Raw genomic sequence first — 15,006 nt, 5'->3', positions numbered from 1 at the left:
ACACACCGGGCGGCCCCGAGAGCCCGGGCGGGACAGCGGCCGCAGGGCCGGACACCGGCGGGACCGCGGGGCACCCTGGGTATGCAAATCACCGGTAACGAGGAGGCGCTAATGAGGAGGAGGTGGAGGAGGAGGCGCGGGTGAAGTCCGTGGGTACCAGCCCCAGTCCTGGAGCAGATCCCTTCTCCCCACGGTACGAATCGCGAGGGATCATCTCCTCCTCCGCTCCACATTGCAACTTTGTAACCCGACAGTCACTCTCACCACGCCGAACGCGTGTGTGAGAGATATTTAAATGAGTTCTCTCTGTTTTTAACCAAAATAGGGGGAGCTCCATCGAAATGGAGCGGTCAGGGATGCTGGAGGAGCCCGGCTCCGGTCGCACGGTTTCCTCGGCAGCGCGGCGCAGAGGCTGAAAGTCGGCTCCGGGAGAGGCCGCTGTGCGCCTCTACCACGGACCGAAGGAAGGGGGGTCGCGGTCGGGCCGAGCGCACGGCGCTGAGCCCCGGGCGGTAACGACTGGGCTCCTCCGGGATCCTCCCGGGTCGCGCCAACAACGCCGGAGCGGCGGCCCGGGCGGGGCTGGAACGCCCGGAACAGCGGGGCAGGTTCCCGGCTGGCCGATGCTCCCGGAGCCCGAACGGCCGGCACGCAGCCGCTGCGCTGCACCGCCCGAGCTCCCCCCTCGCTCGCCCACGTTCTAATGGGACAAGGGTGACGAGGGGGCCGCCTCCGCCGGGGCACGGGAGCTGCGGAGGGACTGAGTACCGGGGTCAGCGCGAGCACTGGCGCGGAACCGACCCCGCAGCAGACCCCGCTCCTACCGCTGGAAAGGGTAATAACTGTCCCCTCTCTGCACCGCAACACTACGAACTGAGTCCAAATTGGTTTCTCTATTTTTAACCAAAACAGGGATAGCTCCACCGAAATGGAGCCTCAAAAAATTATTCGACACTCGTACTTGTTCCTCTCCACGGAAATCTTTAGTAAAAGGCGAAAGATTTATACGATCTGAAGAGAAACCAGAGTATGCCGTCAATTCCCCCCCTGCACATACGTAGTCTCAACCGTCTCTCTATAGGTCATGGCGACCCCTCGACCCCCCCAGTTCCACCCTCCGCTTCCCCGGTCCGTTCACCCGGCAGGGACTGGCCCGGCCCCGCTCCGGGACCAGCGGCCCCGGAGAGCGGCGGCACCGAAAGGTTTTACCGGGGCTGCGGTACCGGGCGCGGTGCACCCTGGGTATGCAAATGAACGAATACTAATGAGGCGGCGCAGTCCGGCGGGACGGGGATTTGGGGATATGTGGTCGGGAGCTCCTGAGCTCGCCCTTCACCCCCGCCACACTTGCCCAGGCCAGCCACGGCCTGCCCCAGAGTGCCCAGGGTGGGTACACAGATCCTGCTTTCCTACTCCAGGTGCACAGAGCGCAGCACGCCCAGCACGGGCTCCTTGAGGGCACAGGGCACCTCTCCCACCGTATCCTGGGGAGAAAGGGCAGAGTGACAGGGACAGCCTTCACACAATTCTCCAGGCAGTTCTCTTCCAGGCTCCGGGGCTGCTCAGTGCAGCCCCAGTGCCAGGGAGATGCGCACAGCTCCTGTCTGGGCAGGAAGGATTGGCACAGATGTAAACACTTCCCATTTCTCCCCACTAGGCTCAGTACTCACCTGCACGACCCTGAGCATCGGCAGAGCCCGTGCTGGGCCTGTGGAGAGGTACAGAGCCGCACAGCTACCGGGTAGACCTGGTTCTGGTACTTGGGATTGTCACAGCCTGAAGAGTCCAGCAGAACCTGCGTGTCTTCTTGACCCTCTGCTTTGTTGGAAGAGGCCAAGAACTTGGCGAGGTCTTGTACCCCTATGCAGAGAAAGAGATGCCAACTCATGTGCCTGGAGGAGAATGAGTCACCCATCTCAGCTGTTTCACTGCCGCCCCAAGAGAACCCGGTATCACATCCCACATGGAGTGTGGCTCAAAGAGCCAGGAAGAAAATTCTCTGCCCTTGTCAGGAGCCACACCATCAACTGGAAAAACAGCTGGCAAAATTCTCAGCTGGTTTAGGTGGCCATGGAAGGCCCTTCTGCGCGTGTTTACGGACGCAGAGTCTGGTGCTGGAATGCCAAACAGAGCTGCTAAGGATCCTGCTGCTGATCCTGCTGCTTCATCTCTCTTGGAGGAAGCTGTGACAGCATGTATCACCCATGGCCTCTGACAACATCCTCCAACTACAGAACTAACAGGGTTTGGCTTCCACTGGCAAGGAGAAAAAAACGGGAAAAAAAATGTTGTAGTGCTCTTTCAAAGATACGAGCTGCAAAACCCTCCCACCCCAGAGGGGAACTCTGGGAAAGTTTGCAGTAGGTGAATGCTGCAGGTAAGAATAGAAACTGTTTTGTGGTTTTAACGGGAGGAATTGCAGCCAGCAGGGCAGCAATATTGTGCCAATATGACTGTGAAAAAGTGAGTTTGTTAAAAAACGAGAGGGGATGAAATGCAGGCACTCAACAATAGCTGAGACTCTGAACTCCTTCCAGCCAGACCAGCGCTGCAGTGATCTGCCCTCCACAGGTGGAGGGGTGGGAGTGGCTCAGCACAGCAAGGAACCCAGGGGTCAGAGGTCAGGGGTCAGAGGTCATCCTTGCCTGAGTTAGGACAATTCCTAAATAGATGGAGCTTTCACAGATGAGCTCCTTATACTCCCTACCAGCGTCTGTGGTGAGCGGCAGCAGCTTTACAGACTCCTTTTTGTCCTCTTCTTTCAGGTGGTTCAGCCCTGATATTTCCAGGGGAATCGAGACACTTCCGATCTCCAGAAATTCAGTAAGGTATCTGTGGCTTCAAGGATAGAGGGAACAAAGCCACAAGTGTCTCCTGCCTTGGAGCCCATCTTCCTGTGCCAGCAGGCCGTGCTCCTGGGAGCCATCACCTCCTGCCTCGCTGGAGCAGATGGAGGTCTGAACTGGGTACTGTCTCTTGCAAGAGAGGATGGATCTTCCTCTCGCAGGCAGGCAGAGGCAGCACGCTCATCCCAGTGCAAGAAAAACACTAATTCTACGTTCCTCAGAGACAGGTTACCTGGCTTTCCCTTCAGTTTCATCTTTAGATAGCCAGGTTGTTTTCAAACCTGCAGAACATGGCTGGATATGAATGTCTCCAAGCAGAGCTTATTCTTTAAAATAATTTTTGGTAGAGAACTTGACCCTCTTCTCCATCTCACTACCACACGGCACCTCCAGCTGTCTGAGGAAACACATATGCCATCCTGAGCCATGCTGTTAGGTGAGCCAGGAACAAACTCCAGGGAGAACTCCAGCTCCGCTCTGGTTCTGCCTTGCTTTTAATGAAGCTATCCAGGATGCAGCTTTGAGCAACTTTGTGGGCACTATCCCATTCATGCAAGAAAACCATGAGCTTCCTGATGGCTTCCTGCTCTTTGACAGAAATCAGGATCTCTTCTGCCTAGAGAAAAATAAGAAAGAAGTTTAAAAAGGGCTGTGAAGATAGAATAAGGCCGTACTAAGGAATTACTACCAAAATCACATTTAAAATCTCTGGCAAATAATACTGAAGCTCTTACTAGTCATTAATTTAATCTCATTTTCCCTTATACTCATGTCATAGATAGGAAAACTGAGGCAAAAGGAGAGTTCCTGGTATGTCTGAAGCTGCACAATGAATCTGTGACAGACTTGAGATTATTTTCCAGGGCAGGTGGTTTCACTACAGGAGCTCTCTTCTCTGCTCTGTTAATAAAGTCATTTTGATGTTTCCCATTACCCCAGCCCTGGTTTCTCACTAGCCTCATGATATGAACACTGCGTCTCATATCTGACCTGCCAGGGAATAAATAGGGTGAAATGAGAGCAGAAATAGGTATGGATTTATGGGGAGTGACAGGGTCAAGGGGGCTATAAATGCCTGTTAGCAAAGCAGTGCAGCCCTCACTCAGGTGCTGGAGCGACAGTCATCTGGACTGGGCCCACATCCACCCCAGGCATATGTGCCTGGCCTTGGCAGTGGAAGAGTGCTTTGGAACCCTTTGGCATGACAGACATTTCCTCAGTTTTTTTCCTAATTTCCCAAGCATGTTTTTAAACAATCTAAGAAAAGATAAAACGATAAGAGCTATAGGTAAGAAGGCAGAAACCCCAGAAACATCCTGTGTCAGCACTTCCTTCCATCCCTTCACACAGGTGTTAAATAAACCAACCCACATTTTGCCAAATTTCTTTGGCACACTTTTGGCTCAGTAAGATAACCCCTATTCCAGCTTGACACATGTGAAGGTGTACTTTGTAGGGAAGTGAAATGTCAGGGATCAAGCTCTCCATTTGCTCAGGTGGGTGGCAATCCCACTGCTGTGTATGTGTTAGGCTGGAGGACACTGGCCAGTCCCAAGGAGTTAGACACCAGGATCTGTGTCCACACACAGATACAGAAGGAGGGCTAAGGTTGCAAACAGCTGCATTGACACAGGTGCCTTGTCTTCCACCAATCTCTATCAACATGCCTAAGGATAAGGAAGGAGTTCTCACCTTGTCTAATGCACTTCTTGGACATCCTGCCTAAGAAAACCACCATTTTAGGTTTAAGTGTGGTTTAGGAGAAAAAAAGTTAGAACGACACACAATCTTTGGATTTCAGAACAAGAAGTTTCTTTCAATGTAATACAAATCACCAAGATTACCAGTCGCCTAGCTACAAAATTCTTAAGTCCTTTCTCCTAGAATCTGGAGCAAAATTCCAAAGCGGTTCCAGAATATCCCCAAGATACTTGCTCAAAAGTAACTTTTTATTCCTATTATCGGAGCCAGACTCAAAACAGTGACTAAGAGGTGAACATGTATCTCAGAACCTGAAAACAAACAAACAAACAAACAAAGTCTTTGAGGAACAATGTTTAAGAATTAAGATGAGATGAAATTTCATTTGGGAATTTACGGTCTGTGCTCTGTAAGGAGTCTGTGTCCTTGGCAGGGCGTTTTCAGGACCTCCTTCGAGGGGAAGCAGGTTTAAAATAAATCCATTTTCCCAAAATAGTTGTGATTGAAAATGTTATTAGCCATAACAAATGTTAGTGCTGACAGGAGAATGGCCTGTCAAGTGAAAGTCTGAAACAGTCAAGTGAAAGTCATATTTCACATTATTGCAAGCATTTTCCTGTGATTTACAGAATATTTGTGAAACATTACTTACAAGGCTTATGATTGATATTGAGGGAACAGCTCATGTGTAGGGGGAATCTGTATTTCACAGAGACTGTTTGCATGAAATTTACAGTCCCATAAAGTGCTCCTCTGTCCTCAACAGAGATCTAGTTAAAAGAACTTTACAGTCTGAAACATCCCAAAATTGATTCTAAATTAACATTTCTGTATTTATGTTTAAGATGCTGGTGGTGTACTGCTACCCCATTTTTATTATAAAGCTGCAGTAACCCTCCCACTCTTCAGAAATACCAGCACCAGTCTCTGGACGTGAGGATTTTAGTGATACAAAGGGCTTGCCTATGGATCAATGGAAAAAAAAGAGCAGTTTGAAACAGCGATGACATGGGGCTTCAGAGGATACAGTGGTTACTCTGGCTGCTATAATCACAGCATCTGCTGACACAGTATTCTTTAAGCCAACATTGCGAAGTACCCTGAAAATGTGCATTAATATTGTTATTATGATCATTTTACATATGGGAACATACAGACACAGGAAAGTTAAATGGCTTGCCTGAGTCGTTTGTCAGTGCTAGCATCAGCACGTAGCTCCTGTTTGTTGGCTTCAAACTCTGCTCTCCACAGTGCTGGGCTGCCACCCAGTCCATTGGACCTAATAATCAAAACAAGGCTGGGTCAGGGCAGGGCTTTATTCCTGCCAAGAAAAACACCAGTGATTTAGGAACTGGCCCTGGCAATTCAGCAGTTCTTTACGTCCAGAGTGCTGCTAAATCATCAGTTTGAGATCAAAAGGCAGGCTGGTGCTGCGTCAGCCTCAGTCCGAGTGCGAGGTGCCAGCGACTGATCGCCTTGGACCCGTGGAACGGTAGAGTGACAGTGATTTGGTGTTGCAACATCGAGGTTGTGCCCAACCTCAAGCAGAACTTAGGGCTTCTGTTTCCCCCGCAGGTTTCACCCTCTCCTGGCACACCTCAAGTCCCCCCCCACCCTCCTCACGCACAATGCACCTTCCTCAGCGTACCCCACTGTACCCAGCCCCTACCACCCCACAGTCCCGCCGGCCCCTCTCTCACTGTCCGTCCTGGCCCCCAGCCCCACTGCTAATGCAGCCACAGCCCCAAACGCAGCCCTGCACGGCCTCACCCCGCTGCCCTGACCCTGCTTCCATCCCGCCCCTGCCCCGCCTGACCCACGGCAGCCCCAGCATTCCCTGCCCCAGCCCACCATCCCACAGGCCCGATCCAGCCCAACCACAGGCCCTGCGCTCCCTCACACCCCAAACCCCACGTCGGGCCCTCACACGCTCCCCGACGCCCGTGTCCAGACCGTGCGTCGCCCCTCCTGACCCAAACGCCCAGCTCAGGCCCACAGCGCCGCTCAGCCCCTACACTCTATTCCCAGCCCCCCTGAGTGTGATCCCCACTCCAGACCCAACCATTCCCCCCATCCCGGCCCCGCAGCCCTTCACTGCCCCCCATCCCCGAGGGGCGGTTACCTCTCACAATAACTGACACGCGGCCGCACCAATCGCCGCCCTTCTTTCCCGCCCGCGGCCCAATGGGCGCTCAGTGGGCGGGGCGCCGGGCCCGGCGCTAAGGGCGCGTTGCTAAGGAAGTGGGGGGCGGGGATGGGGCAAGGCCAGCGGGGAGGCGTGGCGGGAGCTTCCCCTTCCCATTGGCTGCGGAGAGGGGATGGGCGGGGCTTCCGGCGGGGAGGGCGGAAGCGGCGGCGGGTGCGCGGCGAGCGTGGCCATGGGCGCCCACGGGCTGGAGGCGGCTGTGGTGGAGCTGCAGCCGGGACCGGGACCGGGACAGGACCAGGATCGCGGTGCGGGCGAGCGAGACCGGGACACCAGAGACAGCAGGGCCTGGGGGAACCCTGGGGGGCGCGGCCGCGGGCTTGGGGGGACCCCTGAGGGGGAGTGCCGTGGCAGGTGTGTGGCAGTGAGGGCAGGGCAGGGCAGGACGCTTCGCTTTCCCCCTTGGAACAGCGGGGCACGACAGCCTGTGGTGCCCCCGGGAGAAGGGCTTTCGCCCCCCCGTAGGGATCTGCTCGGCGCTGGCTGTGCGTCACTGGAGATCGGTGGGAGCTGCGGGGGCTGAAGCGGCGCTGTCCTGCCGAGCAGGGCCCCGCTCGCGGCCAGCGGGCAGATCGAGCTAATGCCTGCTCCCACATTGCATTTAAACTGTATTGACCAGGCAGTCTGCCGGGAGTGCCGGCTCGGGCAGACTGGAGGGGCGTCATGTTAAAACTTGTGATTAGTTTCAGAAAGCAGCGCGGAGAGAGGGCACGCAGAGCGCCAGCCTGTGGTGATCCTGCTGGGCTGGGCGGGCTGCCAGGACAAATACCTGGCCAAATACAGCGCAATCTACAGCCAGAAGGTGAGTAGCTTGTCTGTGTTTTTATGGCACTGCCTCTTTTCTGCATGTTGGTAAAGTCTCTCTGAAGCCTCTCTCGATCTGCAGAGTCATGGGGAGGGAGTGGCGAGTTCTCCTGTCGTTGAAAGCTCCTTATCTCCCGGAGCCCAGGCGTGTTATCTAACAGCTGCTGATGTCACCTTCCTGTGTGCAGCTGAGACAAAAATACTTCCTTGGAGAAACTTTCAGCTGCTCTGTGAATCTCTGAAGTATTTTAAGGCTTTTAAAGTTGTGGGATTATTCAGGAATGACGTCAACTGTGTTAGTTTTCCAGGCAGGTAAACATGCAGGGAAAGAGCCTGCATTTACTGCTTGCTGTTAGGCCACAGCAAGGCTGGGCACTGACAGAGCACATTGGCATCTGTCGCCCCTTTGGCTCTTCCTTCCTGTGAAAATGATTCATGTAAATGTTGTAATCTAAATTAATTTTATCCTGCCTCTGAAACAGGCATCCTGTGATAGTCATAGCTTCTCACTGGGAGCTCCTGGTGTTTGAACTAGGGAGGTCCATCCTACTACCAGTTCCCTAAGTTTTGATATTTTCCTTTCTAATGCTGTATTTTACTGGAATGACCTCAGCTCGTAGTGTGAGGACCCAGTGAAACATTAGATTTTTTTTTTCTTGGTCAGCATACAAGGAATCCTGTATCTATCCAAATCTATTTCAGCTATAGGTGGTAAAGTTTGTACATTAACAAGTCTGTTGTTGATGTGTGGAGTGCAGGAGTTATTAATTGGCTCAATCTAGTGAACAGTTAATTGTTAAGTGGCTGCTATGACTAAGAGATGCTGCAGAGCAGATGAGGAGTACATTACAGGGCAGTGTGACAACTTCTTGGAAAATAACTTCCTATCAGAAAGGTCATAGAAAGGAGAAAGGAGAGAAAGGGTTTTCGTAGCTCCCTAAGAGGGAGTGACAGTAACCATGGCAAGATGGTTGAGAAGACTTTGATTTAAGAACTTGGTATTCTCCTCTTCCTTCTGCACTGCTTAGGGAGCTCTGGGAGGTAGGGCTGTCAGGGTGGCTTCACCTTGTGTTTGTCAGTGTGTAATGTCAGTGAGCTTAGGTGACAGAAAAGATCTAAAGCATTTATAGATGTGGTTCCATCTGTTCTGTTTAGAAAATCCTCCATGATCCTGTTTGCTGTGCAAGGCTTCAAGTGTAAAGGCGGCTGCTCAGGAGTTCTGAGTCTCTGAGCCAGAGCTCTTCTTTTGCACAGCTGGAACGTTTCAGGAAGGTTTACAAAAATCCTGTCAGTGGTGGCTGTGGGTGAGTCTCAGACAGCTGCAGACAAGTGCTACCCAAGGAGAGGATGAAATTCCTCCTCCTTGTTGTATTTGTTTCAATGTCATGAGCTGGATGTGCACCACATTCTTACCAAAATGGCTGATACTGAAGGTCTGTGAATCAGAGAGATGGTTTTCTCCTCCTGAGTGAGGGCAAACACTCATGTAAGTGGGTGGCAGTGTCCCCAGGGGCCGTGCCATTAGTGCAAGATTTGAAAGGATCTCAGACATCAGCAAAGCCAGGCTTCTGCCTCCACAGAGACCTTTTCATAACAGTGTTATGATTATGTAATGTTGTGATTAATGTAATCCTGTTCGTATCAGTGCCTTGCTGCTGACCCTGAAGACTTTCTTCTGGCCCTGTGGTTTCTGTTGGAAACCTGTCCCAAATTTTTGCATTCTTTGTACTGATGCTTGCCTACATCATGTAATTTACAGCACAGCCTAAATGTGTTTGGGGTCTCTTTCTGTTCTTCTTAGGGGTGCACTGTCATCCGCTACACGGCTCCATGGAGGATGATATTCTTCTCTGAGAGCTTTGGCATCAAATCGCTCCAGACCCCAGCCAGGCGACTCCTGGAGCTACTCTTTCACTACAGGGTTGAAGACAGACCGGTTCTTTTCCATGTTTTCAGCAATGGTGGTGTCATGCTGTACCGTTACATCATCGAGGCGCTTCGCACCCACAAGTCGTTCCAGAACCTCAGAGTAGCAGGCACCATTTTCGACAGCACCCCTGGCAGAAGAAACTTGGTAGGAGCCCTCCGAGCCCTGGCAATCGTCTTGGTCTCCGTGAACGTGCTGCTCAGGTATTTCCTCCTGCTCACCTTTGCCACTGGAGCCGTTGTGCTGCGGGTGCTGCTGTACCCCCTGACCCGCTTCGTCCACGAGAGCCACTACGACGCCCTGCTGAAGGCGCCCTCGCGCTGGCCCGAGCTGTACCTCTACTCCCAGGCCGATGCCATCATCAAGGCCAGCGAGGTGAAGCACATGGCTGACACCAGGCAGCAGCTCGGTGTCCCCGTGAAAGCCGTGGACTTCTCGGACTCGCCCCACGTCAGCCACATGCGGGTGTATCCCACCTACTACAGCAGCCTCTGCGTGACCTTCCTGTCTGACTGTGTGCAGGGCTCACCTCCCTAGCGCCACAATGACCTTCAGTGTTTGCTTTGCTCAGCTCGTAAGGGAAATTGTCACCCCCTTTACCTTTGTGTCTTTGAAGGGAGGAAAGTAGAGACTTCTTGTTTGGTTTGGTTTGGTTCTGTTCTTTCCCCCCCCACTGTCTACAAGTCTGGAAGCCTCCAGTCTGGTCTTTGGACCGGCCACGTTATAGCAGAAAGTAGATATGGATTAATTTATAGTACTGAAGGTGAAATCCTGTCATGGTTCCTGTTGATGTACTTTACCAAGGTGTCACAGACCAGAATTTTACACTGTTATTTGTCTCTTCCTGTCTCTTCTTGTTCTCTACTTTCCGTGTTGTCTCCTTGTCCCTGATGTCCAATGTGCATGTTCTATGGCTTGTACTGATTTAACAATACAGCTCTTTCATGTCTTTGTTGTTTGTTCTTTTTTCTCTCTGCCATTTCTTTTAATTGCAGTGAGCAAAGAGAACCAAGCCTGCAGGACTTTTCGCTCCACTCAGTGCATCCCGACTGTTGTTGTGCTCCTTGATGGAGATCAGGCCCAGAAACCAAGTGTAAGATCTGGAAAAGGTGTGTGCAGGGCATTATGAGCAGCCTGTCACCTGGTTTCATTAAATAGCTGAGATAGAACAGTCAAAGCTCTGATCCTGGGTGGGAGCTCAAATGTTTGTGGTAACTTTTGTGTTCTTCAACCCAGAGGTTTAAGTTAACGTTTTTGAATGTGTCTTGTGTTTTGTTTCTCTTTCTTCCAGTCTTTTGTGTGTTCCACTGAGTAGTTTTGCTTTCTTGGAGAACTGCTTCTTTGTTATTGAGTGTCTTTGAGCAGCCTGTATTGTGCATCTGAATATGCAGGGAAACTTTTGGGTTACAGCTGTGCCAGACCTCTGAAATAGAAAGGTGGAACTGCAGAGGAAAATGGAACTGTTTCTTGGAGATATGATTTATTCTATTTGGATGATCAATCTTTGCAGTCTGTGCAGTCTGTAGAAGAAATTAATTCCTTCCACCTAGTGGAAAAGTGGCTTGTTGCACTGAAATTCAGCCATATTTGGTTTTAGGTTTTGTTGTTTATTTGGGGGAGAAGTGGGAATAAAGACAGAGGAGAGCCTGCTAATATGTTTATGCTATGTCACAAGCAAGTTAATAACATGGTGAACAGAATTAGCCAACTTTAAATTGCCAGGAGGAGGCTCTGGAGGGCTGTGACATGGGCCTGTTTGAACAAGGAGCTGCCCTCGAGAGGTTGGCATGTAAAAGACATGAGGGTTTTTACTGGTGGTTGCTGCTTGTGGGCTGCAGTGCTGGTCTTGCCCACCCTTGGGGTACTGTCATCCACAATTACAAAACACTTGCTGTTCTGGATCCAAACACAGAGGGGGAGGTTCCCTGGGAGGCACTACAATAATTTGGAAGTTTAAAACAAGAACTGTAACGCCTCACAGAAGCACAGGGTGAGTGGCCAGTGGTGACCAGCACAGCTGTTTTTGGCAGACTAGCGTGGCAACCCTCATTTACAGCAGAATAACCCCATGTTGGGCGTGGTTTTAGAGGGAGGACTGGGGTATATAAAATAGGTGAGAATTAACTGAGAAGGGGCTGATGGCCTGGTTTGTCTTTGATTTTTTTTTTTTTTAAGTGAAAGCTGTCTCCAGGCACAGGAGCCCTTGTTGCTTGTGATCCCATCTTCCGTAGATGTGATCTCAGTTTCAGCTTCCACTGTGACGATGGGCTGTGAGGGCTACACTGTGTAAGAACCTTCAGCCTTCCCCTTTTCATGGAGAAATTCTTGTTCCTAGGGTTTGGACCTGTAAAGTCCAGGCAAGGTCCCCTATCCCCAGAAAGCCCATCAGCAATCTCCACCTTTTTAAAGCAGGCCCCTGTGGAACCGTGAACACTCTTAGGGAGCAGAGGTGATAAAGGCTATTTAACTAGCACTTGCCCTCACGCTGGTTTCTATGGGTTTGGTATTTACAGAACAGTTAAACACTCCATAATATGCGCCTCTGAATTAATATGTTTGTTCCTGGGAATCTGCTGTTCCTGTTTATTGCTGTGGGTGTTGTTGAACTTCTCCTATTTAAGGACTTGGGCTGTTGCAGATCGTGGCTGGCAGGAGCTGGAGGTAAACCCTCTGACCCTGTGTGATAAGGTGGCAAAGCTTCCTCTGGGGAGAGCCTCACATGTCAGCTACACCTTCCATCCCCACCTTCACCTCCCCACCATGGGATTGCCACTTCCCCAGCTCAGTCCAGCTCAGTCCAGCTCTGCCCTACTTCCCCCACTTTCCAGCCCAGCCAGCAGGGAGTGGGTGCTGCCTGGTGGAGCTCCACAGCCAGAGTTGCCCTGGGTTTTGCAAACAGGAACCTGTTCACAGGCCTTTCCACTGCTGCAAAAGTGACCCGAAATTCGGGGGTAATTTGTGTACACACCTCTCTGTGGGAGCAGGATGGTCTCAGGCGAGTCAGTGATTTACAGCACCAGCATTCCAGGTGGGTCCTCTTTTCTGAGTCCCAGCAAAAGTTTTAATTCCGAATGTGAGCAGTGCGTGACATGCACTGTGTGATACATTGCCCTCTGCTTTCCTGTGCTGCGTGTGCCCCCACCTTGCTGCCCTCTATATGCCTGTGGCTTGTTATTTGAAACAGAAGGTTAATAACTTGGAGCCCGAAGGCACACGGCTGAGAACTGATCCAAGCGCTACTGGATTTACAAAAACCCAGCCTCAGACCCTTAATCCTTGCTAAACTGTCACGGTTTGGCGCAGCCAGTGCTCCTAAAGAGCTTCAGCCTCAACACTGAAAGCCCAAAGGTTGTGATATCTTGGCAAATCCAGGTAAATCTCTGAGACGAGCTATGGGAAGGAGGGGTACTGCAGATCTCTTCTTTGGGAGGAAAAATGCAGCGTCCCTGGGCTTGCCTCGTGGGTAGGGAGTGGGATGTGGCCCGGAGCTTTTTTCCCTGCAGTCCAGCCCTCCTGTGGAGACCATGAAGCAGTGTGGGTGAAACACCAGCAGCGGTGGGAGAGAAGGATGCCCAGGGCCTGGCTGCCACTGTTGTGGAAAAACAAAACTAACTTTCCCTCAGCAACAAAATCAATTTGAGAGTGTTTTCTGTGAGAGAGCTGGCTCCTGGCTCGCTCCCCTGTGCTGCCTTCTCTCCCCAGGCAGTGGTGATGTTACAGGAAGGTTTTGAAAAAGAAAAAAAGCCACTTAGTGGTCATGTGTCCAGGCTGGAGGGTGCTCAGCTGCTGCTCACAGGGGTGGGAAGGTGCCCGTGCAGCCAGGGTTCCCCAGGGCTCTGGGAAAGGCTGTGTTGGGGAACTGGGCAGGCCAGGGACAGGATCCAGCTCAGCCAGGGGGCAGATTTTGGAGTTGGGGGGAGCATCTTGCAGCACAGGTAATTCAAACCAGGCCCCTGGGTGAAGACAGACCTGTGCCCACACCTCACAGAGATGTTCTTTGAAAAGTGTGTGGGCTGAGGTCCCATCTTGGCGCGTGTTGGGATGTTCCAGGATTATGGGTGAAGCTCTGCCAGTGATGGCAACGGGTGAACGGCCTGAGATGGAACCAAGCAACCCAACCCCGTGTGCATCTTCCTAGAAGGAGAAGGAGGGAGGTGTGAGGCTGGTCTCCATCACCTGCGGAGGAGCTGGCAGAGGGCGGCTGTGCCGACCTCCGTGGGAGCTCCGTGCCGGGAGGGAACAGCCTCCACGAGGTGGCAGCAGGGCCCCTCTTTCCTGCGTGGAGGGATTTCTAGTCCAGGAGACAGCGGAGAAGATCCCATCAAGAGGACCCCAACATGGCTCAGCCCAGCGCTTCTGTGTGCCTGAGAGCGTCTCCTGTGAAAAGTCTCCTCTTGGGACAAGGGAGAAAGACCAGCAGGAACTAACTCCAACAACAATAAGGAGAGATGATGGGTTAATACAGGACAGCATCTATATCCCTAGAGCTGCCTGGGATTTGTACTAGATCCTATTTCTCAGTTTTAACTGAGTTGAAACAAAAAGTCTAACAGCAAAAACAGCTTTACTGCCCTTCCCACCCTGGCAGGCCAGGTCACACCATTTCCCTTTTCATCACCCAGGGAAGGCTATCTGTTTTTTAAGTGACTCTGTAATACTGTGATTAGCAGACCGTGGCCCAGCTCTGGAAACTCCACATATTTTGACTGTGGCACTCCCGTGGGGTCCCTGTAGTCCCCAAGCCCTGGGGAAGATGAGCTTAGTCCTGCTTTTCTGAAAAGGCTGGCAGGACTCCCCAGCACACAGGGCTGGGGACTTGGGGGGCAGTTAGGAAACAGGAGAGCACAAATGGGGGCCACAGCCACTACCTGAGCAGCCCCTCTGCCAAGCCCCCTTCTCCAGCTCACCCTACACACAGCTCCTGCTCTCAGGCAAGGAAGACAGGGGCTCACTGTCCAGGTGCTTGCTCTGCCTGCCTGACATCAAGTTCCCTTTGAACTTGACTCCCCATCCCCTCATTTCTGCCTCCTCACATGGCTGCAAGTCCACCCCATCACCACCAGCCAGGGACAGGCTGGGTGGGCAGAGGTGTGCATGGCTTCTTTCAGTCACCCTCCCAAACCCTTGGGGGCTGGGGCAGGGAGAGCTTGGGCAGCCCCTGCCAAGTGATGAATGAGCTGACAATAGGGTATTGATAAGGAATTAACCTTGAGCCCTTCTTGCTTCAGTGTCAATAGAGCAGGAGCCAAGTACACACGTTTGATTGGAAATCTGTGTTTGGCCTCTGTGCCCATTGACGTCCTGGGAAGATGAGAGGGGGATGTGAACTGCCCTGCTGCCCCCTCCCCAGCTGGGACCCTCCAGTGGGTCCCCCTCAGCTTCCCCAACCCGCTGCTGCTGGAGTTGGCCATGGGGACCCAGCTCTAAGGGGCTGCAGCAGCCTCTGTGCCCCTGACCTGGCATGTGGGGGGCTGGGTACTAGGGCCCCCCTTGTTCCCCAAAGGGCCTGTGCCCATCCTGCA

General features: G+C 52.3%; 2 protein-coding genes and 1 non-coding gene across 3 annotated transcripts; 1 reads left to right on the top strand and 2 right to left on the bottom strand.

Moving 5' to 3' along the window:
- Nucleotides 1-915: 915 nt before the first annotated feature.
- ARMH1 (armadillo like helical domain containing 1) lies at nt 916-3,808 on the bottom strand. Its single transcript, XM_032696650.1, has 5 exons — nt 3,800-3,808; nt 3,224-3,462; nt 2,708-2,838; nt 1,671-1,860; nt 916-1,484 (listed from the first exon to the last, which is right to left on the bottom strand). The coding sequence occupies exons 1-5, from the start codon at nt 3,806-3,808 to the stop codon at nt 1,262-1,264; spliced, it is 792 nt and encodes a 263-aa protein (XP_032552541.1). The 3' UTR covers nt 916-1,261.
- LOC116791363 lies at nt 917-1,031 on the bottom strand. Its single transcript, XR_004358717.1, has one exon. It is a non-coding gene; the product is annotated as a U5 spliceosomal RNA (small nuclear RNA).
- A 3,081-nt stretch (nt 3,809-6,889) lies between the features above and the next one.
- On the top strand, nt 6,890-10,944 carry TMEM53 (transmembrane protein 53). Its single transcript, XM_032696781.1, has 3 exons — nt 6,890-7,001; nt 7,437-7,555; nt 9,359-10,944. The coding sequence occupies exons 1-3, from the start codon at nt 6,926-6,928 to the stop codon at nt 10,019-10,021; spliced, it is 858 nt and encodes a 285-aa protein (XP_032552672.1). The 5' UTR covers nt 6,890-6,925; the 3' UTR covers nt 10,022-10,944.
- The last annotated feature ends 4,062 nt before the right edge of the window (nt 10,945-15,006 follow it).

The sequence above is a fragment of the Chiroxiphia lanceolata genome, chromosome 9, assembly GCF_009829145.1.
Source record: "Chiroxiphia lanceolata isolate bChiLan1 chromosome 9, bChiLan1.pri, whole genome shotgun sequence".
Taxonomy (NCBI): domain Eukaryota; kingdom Metazoa; phylum Chordata; class Aves; order Passeriformes; family Pipridae; genus Chiroxiphia; species Chiroxiphia lanceolata.
Note: the sequence above shows the minus strand (reverse complement) of the source record. Positions and strands in the feature narration are given on the sequence as shown.

What these genes read in the sequence shown, in the direction of transcription:
- TMEM53 (XM_032696781.1), top strand. Translation starts at nt 6,926, where the DNA reads ATGGGCGCCCACGGGCTGGAGGCGGCTGTGGTGGAGCTGCAGCCGGGA. An exon ending in GGGACAGGACCAGGATCGCG is followed by an intron (nt 7,002 to 7,436) that starts GTGCGGGCGAGC and finishes ACTTGTGATTAG; the next exon opens with TTTCAGAAAGCAGCGCGGAG. An exon ending in GCGCAATCTACAGCCAGAAG is followed by an intron (nt 7,556 to 9,358) that starts GTGAGTAGCTTG and finishes TGTTCTTCTTAG; the next exon opens with GGGTGCACTGTCATCCGCTA.
- ARMH1 (XM_032696650.1), bottom strand. An exon ending in ACAGCTGGAGGTGCCGTGTG is followed by an intron (nt 2,839 to 3,223) that starts GTAGTGAGATGG and finishes CTATCCTTGAAG; the next exon opens with CCACAGATACCTTACTGAAT. An exon ending in GCCGCTCACCACAGACGCTG is followed by an intron (nt 1,861 to 2,707) that starts GTAGGGAGTATA and finishes TTCTCTGCATAG; the next exon opens with GGGTACAAGACCTCGCCAAG.